Source organism: Anas acuta, chromosome 2, assembly GCF_963932015.1.
Source record: "Anas acuta chromosome 2, bAnaAcu1.1, whole genome shotgun sequence".
In the NCBI taxonomy this organism is placed as follows: Eukaryota; Metazoa; Chordata; class Aves; order Anseriformes; family Anatidae; genus Anas; species Anas acuta.
This window is the reverse complement of record NC_088980.1, coordinates 79,275,524-79,299,221: the sequence shown is the minus strand read 5'-3', so window position 1 is coordinate 79,299,221 and position 23,698 is coordinate 79,275,524. Positions and strand designations below refer to the sequence as shown.

At 40.7% G+C, this 23,698-nt stretch overlaps 1 protein-coding gene across 1 annotated transcript in view; it reads right to left on the bottom strand.

The window, feature by feature from the left end:
• PHLPP1 (PH domain and leucine rich repeat protein phosphatase 1) overlaps nucleotides 1–23,698 on the bottom strand; it is a 128,454-nt gene that overhangs the window by 28,560 nt on the left and 76,196 nt on the right. Inside the window, exons 4-9 of the mRNA XM_068670903.1 lie at nucleotides 14,869–15,035; nucleotides 7,140–7,286; nucleotides 6,351–6,581; nucleotides 3,567–3,769; nucleotides 2,236–2,296; nucleotides 1,079–1,174 (exon numbers count right to left, since the gene is read on the bottom strand). Coding sequence (XP_068527004.1) covers nucleotides 1,079–1,174; nucleotides 2,236–2,296; nucleotides 3,567–3,769; nucleotides 6,351–6,581; nucleotides 7,140–7,286; nucleotides 14,869–15,035 — 905 coding nt within the window. The remainder of the gene's footprint in view (nucleotides 1–1,078; nucleotides 1,175–2,235; nucleotides 2,297–3,566; nucleotides 3,770–6,350; nucleotides 6,582–7,139; nucleotides 7,287–14,868; nucleotides 15,036–23,698) is intronic.

The window sequence follows — 23,698 nt, the reverse complement described above, 5'->3', positions numbered from 1 at the left end:
GATGGCAGGAGAGACAAGTGGGATGTTGACTGTACCTAATTTCAAGCTAATCATTAATCTCCCAAAGATATCCGGTATGACTTGATATTCCTTGCTGTTATGAAGTGCAAATGAAAGGCAAATGAACTTTGGCTCCCCCCACTTCTGAGTAGGTGCAAGTTTCACTTTGTGTGGAAAAAACAGAGGGATTAATAGTCTGCATGTTAAACAGTTAACTTGCTCAGTAAGTCTCCTCACATCCTGTTCTGCCCATATTTCTGATATCTATTCTCTTCCCATCTCCAACACTAAATTTCCAGACCCAGACAAAACTATTCTTTTTTGTTTCTGATGCTCTTCTGTTCTCTATAGCTTTGGAAGGAAAATATTCAATAGCTCATCATTATAGCAGCTGTCCACAATTTTCAATAGCTCTGTACATAAAAATTAAAAATTCTCAATTAAAAATTCACTTAAAAATTCTCAATACCACCACCTGACTGGGTCTCTCTAGACAGAAGTTGCTAACAGCCCTTCATTATTTAAAAACAACTATTTTCCTTCCTACTCACTTGCTTTCCTACTACTTTATCAATTTAAAGTTCAGACTCCTAGAAGGAAGATCATCCTTGTAGTAAAGGCAATTGCTCTACTTGCAAAAGCTTACTTGCTTTATGCAGCTTTACTTTCTCCTCTCAAACCTTTTTCTTATCTGAAACTCAAATGGAGCTTATGAGGCAGAGAATCTAGGCACCGCTGAAATAGAAATAAGTCACAGCTCCTGGATCTCTAAACTGTCGTGCAAAGTTATGGTTGTAAATATTTAATATTCAGTGTTAAAAATGAAGGGCTTTCCTCCTTGAACAGCTTCAAAATTTCCAACCTGAGTTCAAAGGCAATGATTTCTTTGCATAAAAGGAAAAGAAAAAAGGCTGGATGGAAGCTTGCGGTATGATGACACCCCACAAGGTAAAAATAAAATCAAAACAGAAGATAAAACAGGGCTGGCAATCACTGGAACAAGCTAAACACTGAATCAGCAATTATTTCTGAATTGCTTATCCTGCTCCAAATCTTGCAACAGGTCTGCAAGACTCACCGGGCAGGCAGCTCACGTATCCGATTGTGGCCAACATCCAACACTTCCAGTTTTCTGCTGTCACATACCCACTCAGGTAGGCTTTCCAGGCGATTTCTATGAATAAAGAACACGGGAGGTTTACTAAGCCATAATCCAGATGTAAAGTTAGCATATGCAGATACAAACCTGGGCATCAAATCATGATCAGGCACTTCCCCAATTCCAAGTGTGCCTAGAAGCTAAAGACACCCCATCCATTCAGTTACAATGCCATCAAAGCACAGAAATGATTTTGTGATCAACACCACACATTCTGCTCCATTTTCATGTATAACTACACGGAGAACACAGCTTTACAAAGTGCACTTAAAACAATTTGCACTTATTTAGTCACACCTGTATGTTACATCTAGGTGCACAATAAGAGTAACTCATGGTTAATGAAACTTTGAAGCTGATGGCCACTAACCCAGGTTAACTCAGTAATTGCTACAATCACCTTGAACAGTTAAGAGTGCATTAAGCAGGCTTTTTAATGAATGAACTTACACCACTACTATATGCAGATGAGTAATTCCTTACTTAAGAGAGACATTAAGCACACGTATAAAATGCTTTCCCCCCAAAAAGCCACAAATTAAAACAGCTTCTTCTGCATTTCTTTCCTTACCCTACCTCCCTTTTGAAGCTGAGATTTTTGGATACATTCAAATGGCAACTGCAGACATCCCTGTGACAGCCAGGGCTGTGGACAACGATGAGCTGCAGGAGCTGCACAACTGGAGAGCAGACTAACAGACTGTCACCTACACTGGGACTGATACAGAAGTCCAAAAAGGAACTTCTCTACATGTCTCATATTGGTGCACGGTTGAATAATCCTGCATTGGCTGTATAAAACAGGAAATCTTTAAAACAGGACAATTATTTTCCCATAACTGTAAAGGCACATAATGCTTTTAGTGCTAAAAATAAAAATAAATAAAAATAAATGAAAAGGAAACAGGGAAGAGCTGGCCAGTAGGAAAAAGCCCAAGGACTGACTTTGAGAATCAGCACTCTCATGCATCAAGGTCCATTTCCTGTTTCCACTTCCACTCAGTAAAACACAGTGAACCTTCTTATTCCATAAACTTCATTATGTTTAAAAAAAAAAAAAAGTAAACGACTCTTACCTAGAAATATCCATATAAGCCAAGTAATTAGGAACTGGATACACATCAAGGTGAGCAAGTTCTAGGGGGTGAAAAATAAACACGTAATGATAAAGCTTTTCAATTTTGCTGTTCTGTACAAAGTATTTCAAGCAGCTAACACCCATAGTTTTCTGAGTCAGTCACTAAACTAGAAGAGCTTCTCAAGGTTTGGGCCTTTTTTTCCTCTTTATTATATCCGAGTATGCTAGCCGCATCAGGTTGTACTTGCTGTGACAGACACGACATAACTGAACAGAAAAGAGAAAACGGAGAATTAAAATTCACAGCAGATTTTTATTTCTCCATTTTTGTCCCAGAGGTGTAACTTCACCTCTGTCACCCTACTTTGTCTTCTTTAGCCAGAACAGGCAGTACTCTGCTTTTTTCACCGGGTCACCAATAGTACAAACAAAGAAGGGAGATTAAAACACAGTGGCTGAGGGTGCAAAGAAGAGTGCCTTGCTCTTCCTGCCGGCTATCCAACCAAACATGCTGTTGCTTGCTAGATCCAGACCAACTTGGGTTCTCAGCTCACATTGCACAGCACATGCTCAGATTATGTTCACTTTTCTTAGCTACAAAGATCCTGGCATGAATACTTAATGAAGGCACGGGCCTGGATATCGTTAGGATGACAGCCTTTTAAAGACAGCGCAGACTGTTCAGCAAATTCACAGCTCTCTGAGCTTGTGTTTTGTTTATTCCACGCCAAACTACTCCAAACAATAAAAATGGTGGTGAAAACTGAGTATTTTAAGTAACAGCAGCTTCTACAGACAGATTAAACAAATCCTATTAATGGAACACAGGGCTTATTCAACTGGAAAAGGCCACGTAATTTTTATTATACAATGCAAATGAAGTTACTTGTTATAGAATTTGTAGCTTTCTGGCCAGAGCGAGTACCTAAAAGTAGTAGCAAAAATATAAAGTTCTTGTTTGTCTCAAGAACGGACACTTGTTCAAACTTTAAGTCCAGAGAGAAGCAATAAATTCCTTATTACCCTTGGTAAAGCAACATATTAATATAGCCCAAAAAAAGACAACTTCAAGACCCCTCCCTGCTGACAAAGAGGGGAATTTTGGTCCAAATTTTAAGATTTCACAATTTTGAGAGCTCCAAATCAGTAACACAGTATTATTCAAAAGTCATGATACACCATACGTAAAGCTTTTATCCTGGAGTCGTGTCAAGCGCCTCCTGACTCCTCTCAACTACTTGCATTGTACTCCGTAAGCATCCCACTGAGAACCAGTTACAGAAACCCAGAAATCGTCTGACAAGACAGCTGCCCTGGAAACACACTTACCATTCGAGGAAGCATACAGGGCTTTAAGAAAATATCCGCTGATTTTGAGAGTTACCAGTTGATTCCGTTCACAGTGTAACACTTCAACGTTGTTAAAAACTGTCGCATCCAGCTCTCCAAGTTTGTTGTCTCTGAGATCCAGTTGGGTCACATGGTGCAGGAAGTCTGTTTCAGCAGCCTCCAATCTCCTAATTGAATTTAATCTTGCAGACAAAAAGGGAGATTAAATGTAGCTACACGACAGGACCCTGCCGACAAACTAATGCTCACTCTACAATTGGTTGCATTGGATTAAGCTAGGTTCTGATCAAGTTTGATTGTACGTATTTTTCTCTACATCAAGTGATTTTTAAAAGCAAGACGGATTGGTTCTGTTGTTTTATCCATTATGACAAGGAAATGATGACGCTGAGTTCCTTTTAAACTACTTTGAAAAACACTGATAAAAAGCTCTGCAAGAAGGTAAGTATTTTTATTGTGTCTGTAAAAATAAAAGATGATCTGGCTGTTACTTGTGCCTGACAGTATGGAAAAGAAAATAAAACTGCAGGTATATCATGAGCGCCAGCTGGAAAGGTCTGGTAGACATGAGAAATCTGCAAATATTGGTGTCTCCTGTCTTATTGAAAGGCCAAACTGAGATTTATGAATTCCCATACTTGCCTCACCTCACCATATTCCATGGTGAGCAGATTCAGAGACCTGAAAAAGGGGGTTGAAAGAAAAAGCAAAAACCCAAGACGAGGCCATCAGAGAACAGGTTTTATCACAGCTTCACTGCAGTGCATTAAAGCTGCCAATAGTCAGCAATTTCTGGGGAAGTTACAAGCAAAACAGTACTATTTGTAACAGCAATATTTGAGATGGCCGGGCACTTCAAAGAGTTCAGTTTCAAATTCTCAGATCTGACCAGAACACTAAAAATCAGTCTATCAGCTTCTGTTGGCCCATTATGCCTCCCTAGTGAGGATGAGGGCACCCACCTAAGGTTTTGCTGTTGCTCATTCCTTCACAAGTTGTCCTCTGCATAACAGCTTTATATTTTTCAAAGTAACTCCATTTTTCCATCAAAATAAATCAGGGAATTTGCCCCCTCTGCCATCACAGGCTTTTTTTTTTTCTGCTTGCAATTTACAAGGCAGTGCTTACTTCTGATTTCACTAAAGCAAAGCACTTCACAGTACAGCAAGTACAGTTTACAAACATATTTGACATGAAATAGCCAGGGCAGCTTTACAAAGAACTAATGTTCACTGCTTGGTGCAGAAAGGATGCGGCAGACAATGAAAGGGCTCTATAAACTGCACAGCTGGAACTGAAGGCTATCTCAACCACAGCATCTCTACTCCAAGGCCAAAAGCTAACGTTATTGAAACCCCGATCGGTACTGCTTACATTAACTAAAAGCTGAACCACTGAAATAGCTGGTGTAGATTTCAAGATTCCCTTTGCTTTCTACAACCTTCAGACCCCACACAAATGGGAAGCAGAAGATCTTTGAAAAAAGCAACACCACAATGCCACAATGGGCCTAGGATGTGAAAGCTTCTGTTTCCCTTGTGTGATCAGGGGCTTCTTTTCCTGTCCCCTGTTCCTCAAACAACTGCTTGTAAAAAAGAAAAAGTGATTAAAAACGCAAGGCGCTTCATGCATGTCTCTGAACATCTTCAAAATGAACTAAAACATACACGGTTTAATTTTTGACTAGAAAGGTAAAAAAAAAAAAGATAATTTAGGGATAAAATCAAAGTTTCTTATTTTTCCTTCTATGCTTCTCCTTACTATTGATATCAGGCTCTAGAATCAGGTGGCTGACACCTTGAAGAAGTTACACCCCTGCTTTTATGGCTTTATACTTTCATAATATATGGCCTTTCACTGCACAATGGTGAACTGCATCAATTAAATATTGAACTTTAACGAAGGACATGAGAAAGCGAATCAAAAAAAAATCTAAAACTGTATGGGCGCTGTCTCCGTCTTTTAACACACAAACTCACAGACACGTTTTAACCCCACCAAATGCACTTAAGAATTCATTAATCTATTTCAGCCATTTTCTTAACCAGCACATACTTACGCTGGCCTTTCCTTGAATCTAAAGTCTAACAGCTACGCAACAGTACAGTACACTAAGTTTTAGGTTCAACAGCTTAATTTAACTGAACAGGTCCAAAATTCATTATTATTTGGACCTCAGGGTCCAGGCTGAGCCTCACTCAGCTAATTGCTGAATCTGGTTTGTCCAAGGACAGTAAGAAGAAAGAATCACCACGGACCAGAGCCATTTGCAATAAGGATCTCTTGACAATCTGCTGAAAGCGTTGGTAAAATACTAATTGTGGACTAGGCTTTGTAACATACCAGGGAACATTAAGCCATTTATTATTGTCCTCTCAATTTACCTTTCCATCATCTTACACATCTGTAATATTTCAAATAGAAGCTTTTGGGGTCAGGGGCCATCATTTATATTATGATGATAGGGCACCAACTAAAAATGCAGGAGTCACCGGTGTCCCAGGCTCTGTTTCATTTGAACTCTTGGTGTAAATATTAATTTCCTCCAAAACTCACTTTCCTAGCCATCAACTCCCCTACACGTTACCTCTTCCTCAAAGAAGAGTGTGAAGTCTCTGCAAGTACTGTGAATTAACAGCACAGTCCATGGTTCAATGGATTAACACAATGGATTCATACACAGGGGATATTATGCCACAGGAGAAATTGTTTCAACACCAATGATTTAGGTTCACTTATTCTGCCCCATTTTCAAATACCTACCTTAGGTCCACGTGTTTAATATGAGGCATCCTTTTTAATGCTTGTAAGTTGAGGGTATCCACACAGTTTCCTGACATGCAGAGCTTATCCATGGCAGTCAGCTTCTCTAACACTCCTGGAATGTCAGTGAATTCATTGAAGGACAGACTCACATAGCTGAGCTGATGCATATGCTCCAATTCATCAGGAAGGGACTGGAGAAAGTTACCATCGAGCAAAAATGTCTGCAAGCTATTACAGGCAGGGGAGGGAAAGGGAGAACGAAGAAAGTGAGTGACCTGTTAAATCCCATTTCCTTCCTATAAACACACAAACCTGCTGTGGTTACAGTGAAATAAAATATACAAAAAGGCAGAAGAAATAAAAACAAAAGGAATACCTGCTTTAACATCTGCTACATAAAATACTGAGCAATTAAAAGCCTTGGTAACTATGAAACGCAGGCCACGCTAGTAGGAACATCACATCTTCAAACATCTCCACCCACAACTGTGGCTTGTGTGATGACTGAAGCACATAATCGAGGATGTTTAAACATCCTCTTCACCATGAAAGGTGATCCTTGTGTCAAATACTGGGGACTGGAAGAGCTTCCAGACACAAAGGGTGTGTCTTCCTCTCTACCTGCAGCTCACAACTGCTGCAATACAGATGTACAATACAGTTTGCTGTGACACAACGCAGTTAAGTTTAAATCGCTTTTCACAGCAAGATTACATACAGAGTCATGAAAGCATTGGTTGCCTTTATTATCAGGCAGTGTATGTTAAGTTTTAAGAAAGTACTTGCTTGTGCATCTCGCCTACAGCTGCTGGAACACTTCTAAGGGCATTGCAGGACACGTTGAGTTCAGTCAGGGTTGGGATGCTGCAGACTGCCAGTGGGAAGTCTCCTAAATTATTATTGGAGAGGTTAAGGCTCTTCAACTTAGTGAATCTACAAAGAAATAAGAAAAAAGAGAAAGAAGTGGAGCATAAGACAATTTTTGCAAGGCAACCTGGTATAATACAAGGTAAGTTTGGTTACTTAAATAAAAATAACGTGCATTTTTAGTTTATGTACTCAGAACAAGCATGGAAACTTCTAGACACTCAAGTTCAACACCACTTGCAAGAGTTCACTCGTGAAGCTGGCATGGGAGAAACAGGACCTCCTGAACTAAATGTCTACAAGTAACACAGAACAGACCTTGCCATCCGTATGATATATGTCATTTCTGAAGAGGTCCCCGTACTGAAACACGGCTGTATCTCTGAACACATTCCTTGCTGCTAAGACCACCCTAGTAACACTGGTTACAAGGTGCAGGAACTTTTCAACCAATTTGAACAGTACATCTTTGTGGTTCAGTTCAGCTCCATTTGTGCAAATGGATACAGCCTTTCAACCAAAAACGTCAGAATAGGTTGGTTTGAACAGAACTGGAAAAAGTGTACTGAATTAAAGCAATATTTAGCAAGACTTCTATAGCAAATGAGGCAAATCCTTAGGGTTTTCATTAGGTACTATTCGCTGGGATGTCACACTAATTCCAAAATTCTGTCTTCGACATGTCTCAGAACTCTTGAAATCCCCTTGATTTATCTAGTCAGTCAAAGAAATAGCCTGCATGTGCTTGCTTTATTAGAAATGACCAAAAAGGCTGTTTGAACAAAAAAAAATCCCACATACGAGAAGAGGACAATCCAATTAGCCAGCCTGCATGTTCAGCAACGCTATTATGGTTGCCTAACAACCACTGGAGGTATGCCTAAAGGCAAGTAAATGGATGAATGAAGAGATCTGTGTTGGGTTCCGATAGATGGGAGGAAGTTTATTCTCTGGCACGGTTTATGCCAGTACATTTTATTTAGACTTAATTTTCCCTTCATTAACTCTCAAGTCCTTTATTTCTGCAAGCAGGCTTTTATGTAACACAGTAATGGAAGCAAAGCTGCACCTATGGACATTTTCATTTCATGAAAGTGATCTCTGAGAGTAGGTGCCAATGCATTGCCCAACGTATTCTCACCTCAAAGCATTTTGCTCTCCCCCAGCCAGGAAACAAGGACAGAAAATGCATTAAGTGCTGAACAGGTTACAAAGTTTTAACACAAGAAGACTCTTAAAAACCCTCCCCAGCTCTTTCAATTAACTGGTACACAACCTTCAGTATCGGCCAGATCAAACTCATGCCACTGAATAAAACTCAACGTGAAAATGTTAATTATTGCCTTTGGATCTCGTATCAATGGGATTTAACCCCAAAGTACAGGCTGTAAATACATTTAATATTTACAAAGCCTTCCAACAAGCATGGGAATGCTGTGCTCTCTATTGCTATTTTGGTGCGAAGATGGGAGAAGAAAATAAGGAAAAATCACGGCCAGTTATCACAGCTTTTGAACAAGCTGTGCTATGCTGGAGGCAGAAGTTTGGAACAGAGTTAGACGGAAACTAAATGAAATCCTGCAATCAAATTACTGCTGCAGGGAAAAAAAGGCTACTGTGCAGAAACAATGACTAATGCATCACTAGAGGGAGAACTATAAAATAATAAAAAGGAGGCTAGGGTAAGCCAGCTAATGTTAATGAGGGGTACTAGTCAGAAAAAGAAAAGAAAGAAAAAGAAACATTTTGAATAAAATACCTTCCTATTCCTCTATTTTAGAGAAGGGGCTTAAAAATCCTGAACCTAAACCTAAAACTCACAATACTGCATCTATCTTGAAGACAACTGTAGAGTTCAGCCAAAGACGCATCATTGCTTTGAAACCTGGGGTGATCCTGTGGTGGGACAGCTGTCCCACAGCTTCCTCAAAGTCAAGCGCAAACACAGGATGAGTGCTCCAAGCAGGAGAAGCGAGGGCCTAGAGAAATGACGTTTCCAAGGAGAATTTCTCAGTAGTCAAGTCAGCGCAAGAAGTAGTGGTGAACACGAGGTCAAAAATAAGTAAAAGCTGCTGGAGAAGCCGCAAAATGCAAACATTCCAGCTTTCAAGTCAACCATGAAAAAAAGAATTAACTGATTTAGTAACCAGCACCGAGGCTACAGGCTTTACTCGTGCCACTCTGGAGTCTCAAGAACAGTTCAGGGCTTTTGCTCACTAAACAAGTGAAAACCACAAGCTACTAGGAGACTCCAAATACAGTCTTGAGATAAAATTACCGAAGATCAAGCTGTTACATAGAGGAAAAAGGATTTGGGGTGGGGAGATAGGAAGGGAGGAGGCTAAAAAGAATTGTTTACATCAAGAAATTCCAATGCAGCGGCAGCTTCAGGATTTTCTGCATTCTTGTGGAAAATTATCTTATGTCAAAGGGAAAAAAATATTTGTCTGTGTATTACATCTTGACTACCCTAGTGTATGTTTTAACAAGTGTTTATTCAGGGTCTTTTGTGAGTTAATTTGTATGTTAAACTTTTAGTTAATCTGATTACTAAGGACGTGAACCAGACTGGCCAACTGATCTATGTAACGTGTAAGGGAGGATGCGCAGTACTACCAGTACTGGATATTCACTGAAAAGGCACATACAATGCTTCTGTCAAATAATCCACAGAGGTGACTTACCGTTAAATAATATTTAAAGAAAATCTGAAAGGCAGACACTTAAACTTGGTTGATATGAAGCAGCTAATTTAAGACAACTGGTAGGAAAGCCATTTTCTTCCCAGTCTGCAAACACGTTCACTTGCAAGATGTTAAAGTCACATTTCTTCTCATGGAGCAGCGTCAATTACAAAACTATTCCAAGCAGAACAGGCAGGTACGTGCCCGAAGTTAAAATCTTTAGTCTGCCTCTCATCCCTGGTCACTCACCCACACCACAAGCGGGACAGTGCAGTCCCGTTATGGAGCACTGCCATGCCACGTATTAAAACTCTGAATTGTTTATAGCACTGCTTCCATCGGGATAGATTTATAGTCAGTAGCACCAGGAGCACTTGTAGCATGGATATAAATACAAGAAAAGTGTTTTACAGGCTCCAGTTTTCACTTGCTGCTGAGTTTGCAAAAAAAAGAGTTCTATTTTAAGGCAAATTGTTACACATCAACCCTTTCCTTTAAACATGCAACATGACCGAATGCTAATTGCCATAATTGAGCCCCAAAATGCGCACTAACTTAATCCTGAAGCTGCCACTTCAGGAGTGGCTTTAGTTTGATGTATGCAAAATGAGGAGAGGGGGTAACGCATGGCTCAATAAGGAGCTCAGCCGAAGGAAAGCAATTGCTGTCCCCATCCTATCTCCAGTATGTGGGGCGTGGTGACAATTGAACACCATTTCAAGCAGCAACAGCAGCGCTGTCCCCCAGCTCCAGCATCGCTTACAAGCAAAACTATCACCCTCATTCGCCCAGCAGCACCCTGGGAAGCATTGGCACTGACCTACGAGTTTCCACCTTCATAAATGCCACATCATTAACCCAGCTGGCTATTCTGTAATCCCAGTTTCATGCCCTAAATGCGATAATCCCAAGCAGCACTTCACTGCACTTGAAGACCAAGCAACTGGCAGGCTGGAGACATTCTTCCCTCCTCCTCAACCTCTAGGGTCGAGCTAGGATTTACTTGCATCCCACCCTGACTTACGATAAGCCTAGCTGCTGGGTTCACACCAGTCAGGTCGCTGACACTGCTCCAGCCTCACTGGCTGGGAACATGGATGTTCCCCAAGCGATGACTGCACCTCAAAGCACCTATTTACTGCACTCTTAGTTTGTAAGGAGAGCATGGGGATGCCTAAGTTATGGGTTTTCAGATTAAAAGCAGCTATCTTGTGGTTGGAAGTAGCAAGGAATTTCAGAAACACATCGATATCTCTAAGTCGTCTAGCCTCCTCATACCCTATGGAAGCTACTTCAAGTTACTGCCACCAGCCCAGAAGAATCCCAACTGAGATGCCAAAGAATACAGCTGATTTCTAAAGGGGCTGTAGGAAAGAAAAGACAGCAACTGATCTTGAGATAAAAACCCAGATAATCACTGTTAATTATTAACAGGCATAATCAGAATAACTACTTGTTATTCAGATAAAATTGGCAAGCATCATTTTGTTATTGTTAAAGCAAACTTTTTGGTTTATTACATCCCCCTCTTTTTCTTCATTTTTCTTTTTTTAAATCATTGCTGAAGTCTGTGATAGGCTTACATTGACAATCCACACACTGGCAACTTCCTTTTCAATATTAACAAGGAAACAGTACTCTTGATGTAAACAGTTTTTTCCAACAGTGACTGAAATGATTATGTATAAAATGGGCCTAACCCACTGAAACAGAACAACAGTAAATAATGACTACAGTTTATTAATTTGCTTCAAACCTAGAGTGATTGTACTGTGCAAAACTACTAATCCTGAATTCTTGTTTATTTTTCAGAAACGGAGACCTGAAGTTTCAGTGTAGGTAAGGGAACAATGTTTGGAAACGATGTACACAACTCTCAACTTCATGGCTAAAAATGTATCAACCAATATAAAAAAGTGTAACCAATAAAGTTTTTGACAACTTAAACCAGAACGTCTTCAATTGTTCCACCTGTAGCTCAAACCCCAAGGGCTTTAAGACAAACTCTGACTCTGCTGGGATATTATTACAGAATATGTCATTAACTTCTGTAAGTCACCAGCTGGGGAATCTTTCAACTAAGACCCCTCTTCTCCCCCCAAAATCACCATTGCTTTCCTTTCAAAAAAGCTACAGTAAGGGAGAACAAGGACCAAAATTTGCTGTGCTGTTCTTCAAACACAAATTTTCAGAAATATGCATTTTCCCTGGTAAGAAAAAATACAGATGCTGTATATGCTTTCCAGCATTCAGACAGTTCAGCACAGAAATTCACAGCATCTCCCTACTACAACCAAGCTGCTTCCGAGAGCCTGCTCAGTGGGTTGCTGCAAAGCTGGTATTTTCTTCTTTGACTTGCCTTTTGTTTTGACATTTAGCATCCCTGCACATCTACTAAATTACCACCTGAAGTGATTTATTACGAGGAACAGCTAGCACCGAGAGCTGGTTATAGCAAGACAAGGTTTCCTAGACTGCTTTGCCAACCAGATTCTATTAAAAATTGTACCAGGAAGGCTAGGTATACGAAATGCCAATACATTTTGTTCACAACATCTAAGCACATGGATATTTCTAGAGCCTTAAATACTTCTGGGCTTGATTCATTGGTGCTGTGCCCTGTGTGTGGCTGCAATTAAAACTGACAGTTTTGTATAAAAGCCAACAGTACCAGATCAGAACAACAGAGATTTTACAGTTGCTTTGCGGTGGTTTGAAAGAACAAGAGTAAAGAAAAATGATTTTTGGTTTATCCAGTCTACTTTTACCTCATAAAACCTCAGAAGCTTTGAAAATTACATTATTTAATTAGAGGAAGAAGGGGAAATTGATGTCAGACAACTAGCAACCCATGTTTCCATGAATGATTGACTTTCCCTTGTTTTCTACATGCTTTCACTATTAGGACTAACTAATAATTTCAAAGGCAGTGCTTGCAAGATATTTGTGGTTTTACTCACTGATTTAAAGTAGACTTATAGCAGTAGCCAAGCTGGCTCAAAGCTTTTATTTGCAGCACAAGGGAAAACTCAAGTTTTCCCACCCCAAAGAGGAGAAGCCAGGATTGCATTTCTTGAGACAGAAAAGAGCATGGCTAGGGAGAACACTCCAGAACCAGGTCTGAGCTTTTGCTGTTGTTAGGAGGCAAAAGACAACTGATGGGGCACTGAAAGAATTGGAAAAATGTTTTTAGTGTTCAGCAGGAGCTACCATCTTACAAAATCCTTTCCACTTGCAGATCAATGGGAACAGCAGCAGCAGCTTCCAGCTCTTCCAGCTACTTACTTCCTGGGTAAGTAGCTTCCAAACTTAATTCCTGCCACCTGTGCTGGATGAAGATAAGGCTGGAGAACATCAGCAGTGGTAAAGGGAAGGTCAGAGACAAGGGGTAGAAGCTCACGAGGCACTGCAATACTGCCAGTTATCCTTCCTAATCACTCAGACCTTTGCTCCAGAAGTTCATGGATCTTCCAGTGCCTTCTTGGCAAGGTCAAAGCAGCGGAGTTAGAGCAGACTATCAGTCACTGACAGAATAGGACCAGTTATAAAAAAAAAAAACAAAAACGAGGCTTATCTGTTTCATGCTACCTGTTTTGCTATTTCTCCAGATTTTCCTTATGCAGATTCGCAGAAAACAGGAGAGGTTTTTTTGGTAAACCGAACTCCTTCACACTTTCACATTTAGGCCCACGTTAGTGATGAAAATTTTAATAATTTATTAATGCTTTCAGCAAGACCTATCTGCTGTTCCTACAATTGCAGCACCAAGAGAATATTAAACAAAGAACATCACCCACCATGTTATTTATAAATGCTTTTGAATCCCAGACAGAATTAGCTGTATGTACATGGACAAAAATAGTTAAGTATCTCCTGTACACTTTCTAATACTTAAAAAAGGAAAGTGATAAAAATTAAAGTAAAAATATTCATTAATTGTCTGTGCTCATCATCTGACTTCTGCTAAAATTCTACTTGATATTTGGAGATCTACACCAATATTCACAGAACATTTAATCCAGTATTCCTCTCCAGACTGTTCATAAACTCTTGGAAGCACTGCCTGCTTTGTTTGTAAAGCAGACCTGCTGGGTTCATTCATCTTCCATTATGCCAAATTTTTGTTTTTCTAGAAGAAAATTGGAATTATATAAAATACGACAGCCCACATAATTCATCTTGCATTTTTTGGTTCTTTTTCTAAGATGAAGGGATGTAGAAACGTGGTTGAAAACATTTAACTTGAACAGGACTATGCACAAATACAATCCGGAGGTACTCTGCAATTCCGTTACTACTGAAATTAAAATCACAGGCTTATATTTACTATGGAAACATTAATCTTCCAGCATACAGAAAGACTGCTGATTTCACAATTCTTGGACACGCACATTAAATCACTCAGACCACTAGTAGGGCTGCTGTCCATCCATTTCTTACATTCTTGATGAGCTGCAATGGACAGAACACCTGGAAGGTCACAGTTACTAGGAAAAGATGAGGTTTGAACAGAGAAGAGAGATGATAGGAATCTGGCTTGATTTATTAAATCAGGGCTTTCTTTGCTTGAGAAAAAAACTCTGAAATGAATTTGCACACAGTGCTGTCCCTATGTAGAATGCTGCTGATGGGCAACTCGGCAACTCATTCTCTCACTTGAGTAACAGATTGAAGGATTACAGCCTAGCCTCAGCAGGTAGGTGTAAAGCAACGCATTCTGAAAACTCCATTTTAGATCAAAAATACTTTTCATAGAAAAGAAAAACACGGAGTTTCTTATGAAAGCTGGTCTGTTTCTAGCCAGCACACAGTTAACCGATTTCTGAAGCATCACAGTCTGTCCATTCCTCCCCAAGAAAAGTTACTCTTTTTTTAAACCAGCATCACTTTAGGAAAGTTCCTGCAGACCAGTGGTTACTTGGCTCCAAGGGCAGAGGAAGACCAGTAGAACCAGCAGACCTTACCTTTGCAATTCATTAAGCGCTCTACTTGTAGATGGGCTAGGGTTTAGCCTCAGGAAGTTCTGCTTTAAATTGAGATGAGTGAGGTCTTGGCTATAAAACAGGTTGGCAGGCAGTTGCTCCAGGCTGCAGCATGAAAGATCCACTGAGCTTATGCGCTGTGATGCAACCTGGAAGTCAAGAGGCACACCGATACGTTAATAATGTAATAAATCAAAAGCATTTCCTTCAGCCCTCCTAGCATGAGATACACTGTTTTTAACCACAGTACAAGTCGGTGTCAGCATATGCAGCTAAGCCAACCCTGTTTACATCACTTGTAGAAGTTAACCCCCAATCTTGTTCCAACTCAGTGCTAAAACCAGGAGCACAGATGGCCAGCAGGGGGAAAGCGCAAAGGTTTGTCAAACAAATATGCAAAATGAATTCATTTTCATCTATGAAAGTTATGCGACACTCTGTGACCAGAAAAATAGGTAAGAAATTTGACATAAACTTCTGTTTAGTCCTTTGGTTAGCAAGTAACAGCAGCAAAAATGTAAGTGCACAAGTCCTCTGTATTGTGGTATGGCTGGTCAGTATATCGAGGCAAAAGGTGAGCAGAGGTAAGGGGATAGCAGTCATCCACCTATCTCAGCATTACACGTCAGGAAAAAAAATAATTCGTCACATTTACATCTTACTGGGAAAGCAGTATCTGACCAGCAGCAAAGCACTGGGCACTCTGTTCTTCTCGCTGAATTAGAAAACTGGCCAAGGGTAACTGATAAAAATGTGATAACAAAACTGAGATTTGGGAGCTTACCACTCCTCCAGAAAGGAGGAGACAGAAGTCTGCAGATGCCAAAGAAATCATACTACCTAGCACTACGAAAGGGCTAGCGTCATTCCACAGAGACCTACAGGCAGCAAATTCAAACCGAAACTCTGCACCTTACCAAATCTCCAAGGTATGACTGAGTGAACAACAACCTGCCACTTCATTTACTTAAAAAAAAAAAAAACAAAAAAAACCACTGCCATTGAGAATTGTTACTTGTATTTTCTGTCCAATACTATTAAGCAAACCCTTTCAAAGTCTTGGGAGTCACGGAGTTACCTCCATCAGGAAGTACGAAATGCAGTACAGTGAGGATGGCAGGCAAGGAGGAGCGATCAAGTACTAGAAGAGTAAGAGACGTTTTTGGAGCAGACCTGGCTTAGATCAAAGGAGAGAAAGCAAACAAGTTCACTGCCATTGTATACTTGTGGGGCTGCACAACCAGTGCTCACGCAGTGACGTGTTCTGTCGGCTGCTCACTGCAAGAGAAGCAATCATTTTTGCCACTGGCACTTTGATTGGCCTCGCATGCTATGATTCTGGAAGTACAAACACCACATCTAAGGGACAAGAAAGAAAAACAAACAAGAAATCCTCCAACAAAGCCCAGTGGCAGTTTATAAGAGCCTCTGAACTCCAGTGAAGGAGATATCATCTAATCTTCTGGGCAGAGATACAGCCTTTTCCATGAAGGACCCTGAACACAGAAACAGATCATTTTTTTTGCTGGCATAAGTGAAGTAGCTTGCCACTGAAAGGAAGGCCAAGGACTTTTTTCTTCCCTTTTTTTTTTTTTTCCCCTCTCTAATGCAAGCTACACAGACCTCAGGATAAGTGGGCTCTATTACAAACACGCGGCCATAAGCTTCAAGAGGAACAGACGGTGCCGTGTTTTTCTCTGATGTGACCGCTAATAATCCAGCCCTCCCACATCCATTAAAATGCTTCAATTTCTTTTACTCAATTAGCTCAGTCATTTTGTCACCCTAGCTACTATTTTTCTTCCTCCTATAGTATCAGACAGAAATTATTCATGGGCTATTCTCGGCCGTCATCTCGGAAAGTTAGGTGTTCTGTCTATTTACGGCGCCAGAACCTGCCCAGCAGGGCACGCTTCTCCTCACGCCGAAAACAACTGATGAAAAAGCACTGACACCCATTAGATGAAAAAGGAGAAGGTGTAATTTCAGGTGCAATGTTTACACGTACTGTTGCTTCAACTGCTTGTTTGGAATGCAGCAGGAACAGTAATAAGCAGCCCAGCAGTGCTCAGCAAGGCCTGTCACTCGAAAATGTTTAACATACCCAAACTGATAACTCCAAGTGAGCCAACAAACCCAAATTCTGCTGTGGTCTCCAAAAAAGAATGCAAGTTCCTTTGTTAAAGCCTTCCACCTCTGGGGGAAAAAAAGCTGATACAAGTAATATTGTTTTTACAAGTTATAGCTCCTGTTTGTGTGTGCAGTTTTATTTTTGTTGGTTTTGTTTTTAAAAGCAATCACCTTGTTATACAAAGGATCTCATTAATCATAAAACTGATACATACTCCACGATGGCTCGACCACGGGTAACTGTGAAAGTTAAATATGTTTTAAAAAGAGTTAGTTCTGAAATCGACTGTAATTTTATTGCAGTCTTTTTTGTTACCTAGGCAGTATGCTGGGAATTAACTGCTGAATCATTACAAGGAACAGTCGTATGAACAAATACAGTTATTCTCATCGGCACGGATAAAGTCTTTACCCTTCTCATTGCTCATCACTGCTCTGTAACAAATTCCTAGAGAACAGAGGAAAGAGATGAAAAACAAAGAAGAGCGGCAAAGAAAAACAATAAAGGGATATTTCAATCTCGCTTTTCAACCGACTTAAATGCAGCCTGTGCATGCCTTTGCTATCGTTTACTAAGAGCACATGTGTTTGTTTTCTATTGTTTATTGCAAAACATTCTCCTAAAACATAGTAGAGTGTATAATAAAGCACTGGGTTTCTTCAGCTCACTGTGGGGAATCACTGCAGAGAAATGCTGATAATAGGTAAGAAATCTCTGGCTAGAATACCCCTCGCAGTCAAAGAATAAAGAGCATCCTCAGGAAGGGACATTATCTGCCGCAAGTAGGCTTTCTACTAGAAGAAAGAAAAACGAGACATTCCACTGTAAACAAATAAAACAATTCAACTGGGCTGAGTTCAACAGGCCTGTGCTCTAACAAAAATACTGGAGTCGGTGTGGTAGCAAGATGTGAGGGAAGTGCTTTCTGGATAGATGTGGAGCAAACGCCAAGCTCTCATTATGGCGTGTTAGGTGTTTTCTTTGGGAAAAATTTAAGAATAAAAGTGTAACTGCTTTATACGCTTGATGTGTGTGTACACATAAAGGCACAAAAATAAATAACACCAACACAAGAAGCACAGTTCATGGCTCCCCCAAGCAGGGTGAAGCCACTGTCCAGACCAATCCGTCCGGAATGTCTTCTAAACACATCCAAACCTGAATACATCCTTAACAGGAACAAATGTGGCTCTTATCCGTTTCCTGAATCTGATTTTTAACCACTCTACAGTCAATCATTTCATTGAGAGTTCTCCCATTTTAATACTAGAGTAGTAGTAACGTTGTATGGCCAAGCGCAACCTCAGTAGTGCAGCCCTGGCCTGCAGTATTTAAAGTCCTTTTATGGGTCTCCACGTGAGTCCAGCACACTGAAATAATTTCAAATAAGTGGTATGAACCTATAGTAGCTGTATGACAGGTATCTACACACTGCAACTATCACAAAAAAAATGTCATGATTGTAAGTGTTCTCCAGCAGCACTGAGGTGCAGCTTTATTCTGCAAACACCACTGCAAGTAGTGATGCTGGAGAGCTCTGCCCCCTTCACCTGTCCTGCTGCTGCCCATCTGAGGTCTGCACAGGTGGATAAGAACTGGGAGCCTCCCAGGTACAAAACCTCATTTTTAAACACATTATTTGTGTCACAATGGTGCTTCCAAGTATGAACAACAATTCATGTATGCCAACAGTATCTTAAAGGAAAAAGGTTTCATCAAGGTATTTATTTTTAAAAATGTGAACTATTTTAGAATCGATGAAAATGTAGCATAGGTTTGCTGTGACTCTTTAGCAGCTGGCAATAAAAACACAAAAATATTTGTATTAACCAATTTTCTCATTTCTTCTGGCTACACAGGGCTAAAAGACTGCTTTGCTTTGTCCAACAGAATAATACTACCTCTGTCACTGAGCTACGCAACACGTCTTATTACAGCCTTTGTTTTAAAGCCTTGGCTTTATTACAAAAATGATCTGTCGCTGACAATGGATGTCAGCAATGGCTGCAGCTGAACCCAGCTGTATGGACAAACACAAGCCTTGTTTACACAAGCCCATCTTCTGGTGTGACCTGTGGTGCGAATTTAAACCCATGTAATTATGTCTTTTTCCTGTTTACCCTCGGCCCATTCCCTACAGCTCTATTCAGATAAGAAATTACTATTTAGGACTTCAGCAGAAGACAATTAAAATAACTAAACAGCCCACACTGTAAAGGCAGCCAAATTCTCAGTCTGTTTGAACTGAGCTGATGATGTTAAATTACACCTGCTATAGACATGCTAATACAGAAGCAGTATAATTCTTCTCCTCCAGGATTTGTTTTTAAACAGCTTGATAAGCGTCACATCCCACCAACACATGCACAAGGCTTAACTAAACAGTGGTACGTGCACTTGAAGTGTCTAAACTAGCCACTTAGAGCACACAAGTTCTCCTCAAAACCGACCTTGCTTCCAATCTTAATCCTACTCCCTGCTCAAGTGCCACTGCCCCACGGGTCCGACTGCACAGCGAGGGAACAGATCCGTGCCCTGCTGCACCCTCAAGAGCCAAGGGAGCACACAGACTGGCGAACAAACTAATGCCAAAAACCTTAACAAGGAAGGGGGAGGGGGAAGAATAAAAAGGTTTCCTGTTGCTTCCAAGCGTTATACTTCCATTTTTAAGAGACTACTTTGAAAATCGAGGCAGTCCAAAGGGTGAGAAGATCACAGCTTCTCTTGCCCTCTCCTTTTTGTTTTCTTTCAGACATAAACTAGATGCGTATCAACTCAAGCTATGGGCCTTGGAAAGAGAAAACGGAGCTCAGCAGAAGCCTGAGAACCCCTCAGTCATTCACAAGGCCAACAGGCAATGGCATGGCTAAGAGCAGTAGCTGCCTCCCGAGATGGAAGTACCAGCACAACTCAGCCCAAAATCTCCCAACTCCTCATGCTGATGAGACTCAGGGACACAAAAGTTGCTCTGCTCATCCCTGCTCTCCTCTCCCTACCTCTAAATAAAGATGCAGGCAGCATGCAGAAACAGCTTGCTTTGACTTTTGGATGTTACACACAGCCGTAGGAACTCAAATGAAAGCAGTAGTAACAAGCCTGAGTGTGTGTGGAAGCAGAAGCTGCATTCCTTTATCCTGCAGGATACGGGCCCAGAAAGAAAAAAAATCTTAGATGTGGAAGTCAACGACCCAGGTTAAGCGTCAAAATCTTGAAAGTGAGAATTTGTCAGAAAGATGACATTAGCCACCTGTCTTCTCAGTATGTTTGGAAGCATCTGAAGTCATTTATTCCAGAGCAGGAGTGCTTTTTTGCTCCCTCACGAGGAAAACTGCTCTTCTTCGAGAGACCCTAATCCTGCACAGGCAGCAATATTGACACCACTGCCTTGGTGGTAAGTCACCCCAAGATGTTCACACCGATAAGACCCCTACAAGGACAAGGCTTAGGATGTGACTCGCAGTTAAGGGCCAGTAATTAGCTGTAGCATTAAGCTTCTTATAATTCAGGCATGTGAATCTCCATTTGGTGGAGCAAGGACTATTAACATCCTTAAAACAGCTTGGCTGAAAGCAATCTGTTACTCATCAGAAATGTTGAAAAAAACCAAACAGGTCATTCTCTCAAAAACTGAGAAATACCTCCTTTTCTCCACATAACTTGTGTTAAAGTTTTAGCTGTACAAACAGCTGTACAGACAGTAAGCAGGCTTTGCAATGAGCAGCTCTCCAGCAAAGGTTTTCTTCCAGTGTTTGCTTCAGACTTCAGACTCGCCAGTGGGACCGTCAGCACTTACCACAGGTCTTCACTTGCCTGCATCTCCCCTGTCCCACAAGGACAGGGCTTTTTGGTTTGCCTTTGGTGGGTTTGCTGCTGGGTTTTGTTTAAGTGTGCCATTATGCTAGGCCGCCATTTTCTGACGTAGGTTCTCCTACATAGCTGCAAACACTATCATATGGATTAATTCCACAGTAAGATAAACTGTTCTCATGCCAATGTTTCATGGCAATTTTTCAAGGCCTTCTGACCCTAGTATTTTGTAATACAAACAAAGAATATAGCTCTATTTGGCCCCGGTCCTAAAACTAGTCTGCAGCACTCGTTCCCTCTTCTCTGCAGAGACCTTACTCCTTCTCCCCGAGCTACATAAGCCACCTAAAGAGACCAAACATCCTTAAAATTAGTTTTTGCTGGTAATGCCTCTCCTTTCTTCCCCCTCCCTGCTAGACTTTGGTCGGAAAGGCTCTCAGTGCTCATTCAATTTCAAGACTAACTCAGTTATCACCTGGTATGTAAGGAAGCATTGTGCAGGATGCCAGTCCCTGCAGCCTCCCCCAGCCTCGTGGGATCTGTTCAGCACAGACATTTTGCTCTTAATGAAGCTCCAAGGAACTAAGTTACATTCCCCTGCTCACTCCCACCTCCTACCACAAGAGGCTACTGAAAATAATTTAGGATCCTCCTGAAATGAACATACCTTAAACTGTAGCAACTTCAACACCTTGTGGAGCTGCTAGCAGCTGTAAGCCATGGTTAAACTTCCCTGCATTTATGCAGGAACTGCACACATTCAGCTTCAATTCTTCTTATTTAGAGCCTTCAAAGGGTATTACTTGAATGATATTTCCATATGTGTGGGCGAAACCTAGTTTTCCATTCTCACTCATGGCTGCAAAACTTCAATAGCTACCCTTAACGGCAGGCAACAGTTCCAAAACAAGGACCACAGACTCTGAATTTCAGCATGAAAAAGAAAAAGTGAAGCTACAGCTTGACTAGAAATGAAATTAAGAGAAAACCTTGGTCACTAGTTACAATGCTTTGGAGTCAGCTGAATAACTTTAATGCAGACAACTACCCAGGAGAGCCAAAGTACAAATCTTCCTCCCTGAACTATTAGAGGAGATGCTACAATGAACAGAAGTTACCTTCCAAAACACAACTGACCTCTAACAACAGAAGGCACAAAAGGATAGGTTTTGCAGGGAAAGAGGAAGAGGAATACTTTCAAGCATTATAATCAAAAGAGAAACCAAACTGGCCTCAAGTTTGCATTGCCTCATCTGCTTTCAGGCTTGAGTTGACCAGAAGCCACCTAGAGCAAGAACACCCAGAATATCACTGCAAAGCAAAAGGTCACAAATATTGAAGATTTCACACGTACACAAAAAAAGGAAGTCAAATTCCACACAGAAACCAAAGGTTTGTTTATGATAGAGTAGCTGTAATCACAGCTAAAAGGAAGCTGTGGTTTTATTTTTAGGGATCTATTTTTAGAGAAGGCATTATCTCAATATTGTCATTTTATGGTATTACAGGGGAAAAAATGGTTTCCTTCTTGCAAACAGAGTCATTACATTTCCTACAAGTAGGGAAAAACAAAATGAAACAACACCACCCACAGCAAAAAAATGAGAAAAAACTCTGATGTGAATAAAAAAACTTCCCTAAACTGAATGAACAGTTACAAACACGTTACTAATGCTACTTAGTCTAACAAATTTGAAGAAACCTAGCCAGTTGTTCTTAAAACAAGCCTTCTGCAGAGCCTTGGATTTTGATGAAAGGCTATTTCCAGCCTGGGTCACTGATGTTGGCATTATGCTACGCTCACTCTTAGGTCACAGGGGTAGAAAGACTCGTTTTCAAGCCTCCAAGCTCTTCTGGTATCAGAAGCCAGCTACAGCAGCCGCCCTTTCAGTGACTAGCCCATCCCTCACCTCCAACCCATCCCCAGCATGCACGTGAACATAGTAACCCCAGATCATGATGGTGTACTCAAACACACGGAGCAAGAGAAAGTTATAAAAAAAGTCAGAAAGGAGTAACAGAAATAGTGTTTGTTGCATACAACAGTTCTCTGTAGAGTTTCCCATATATATACACACATCTATATTTAGACGCATATATTCAGAGCTGTTTCTGAACAGCGTTAGAAATGCCTGTCCTTCATACCTCCAGAGAAAATTGAGGTTTGGTAATAAATATCCCTCCAATGATGGATTCTGTAAGGATGGTACAGCTCATTAGAGTATCCAGTAACGTATGGAACAGGTCATTCAGAGTGGGCAAGCCAGAGAAGGTACAACTTTGGGCTAATTTAAACATGAGACTACTGGCTTCAAGTCTTTATGGGCTGAAGGCCATATGTTGTATTAAAAAGCTCTGCAAAGTCTATTTTCCACCCTAAAGTTGGAATCCACACTTCAGTCTTTCTGCTGATTGACCACGCCTATACGAAAAAATCATCTGTTACTATCTGAAATAAAGATGGAGCTATGTACACAAGCCAATGTTGCTTATTACACATCACTAATTAATGAGCAGAATCCCCTACACTGGAGGAAAAAGCAGTCCCACAACTGACTACCTTCCACTACCTTGAAGGTGGATGAGGGTACATCTCTCAGTAGCACTCAATTGCTGCTCACTGCATTTCCTCAGCACCAATCCCGTAAAACACTCGCACAAGCCAATCATTTTGATCTCCTGTTTTGGAAATATATTTGCAGAATTGCAGCCAGGCTCAGAGTTATTCTTTATGGTCTATAGAATTTCTCGTTTATGTAATATTGTCTACAGCACCAAGATTGTATGTAGTCAGAACTCAAACCATTTTTCCTCAGCAGAAATAAAATCGTATTACTGGAGTAATAGATCAGTTTTGCCTTCTTCGCATAGCTC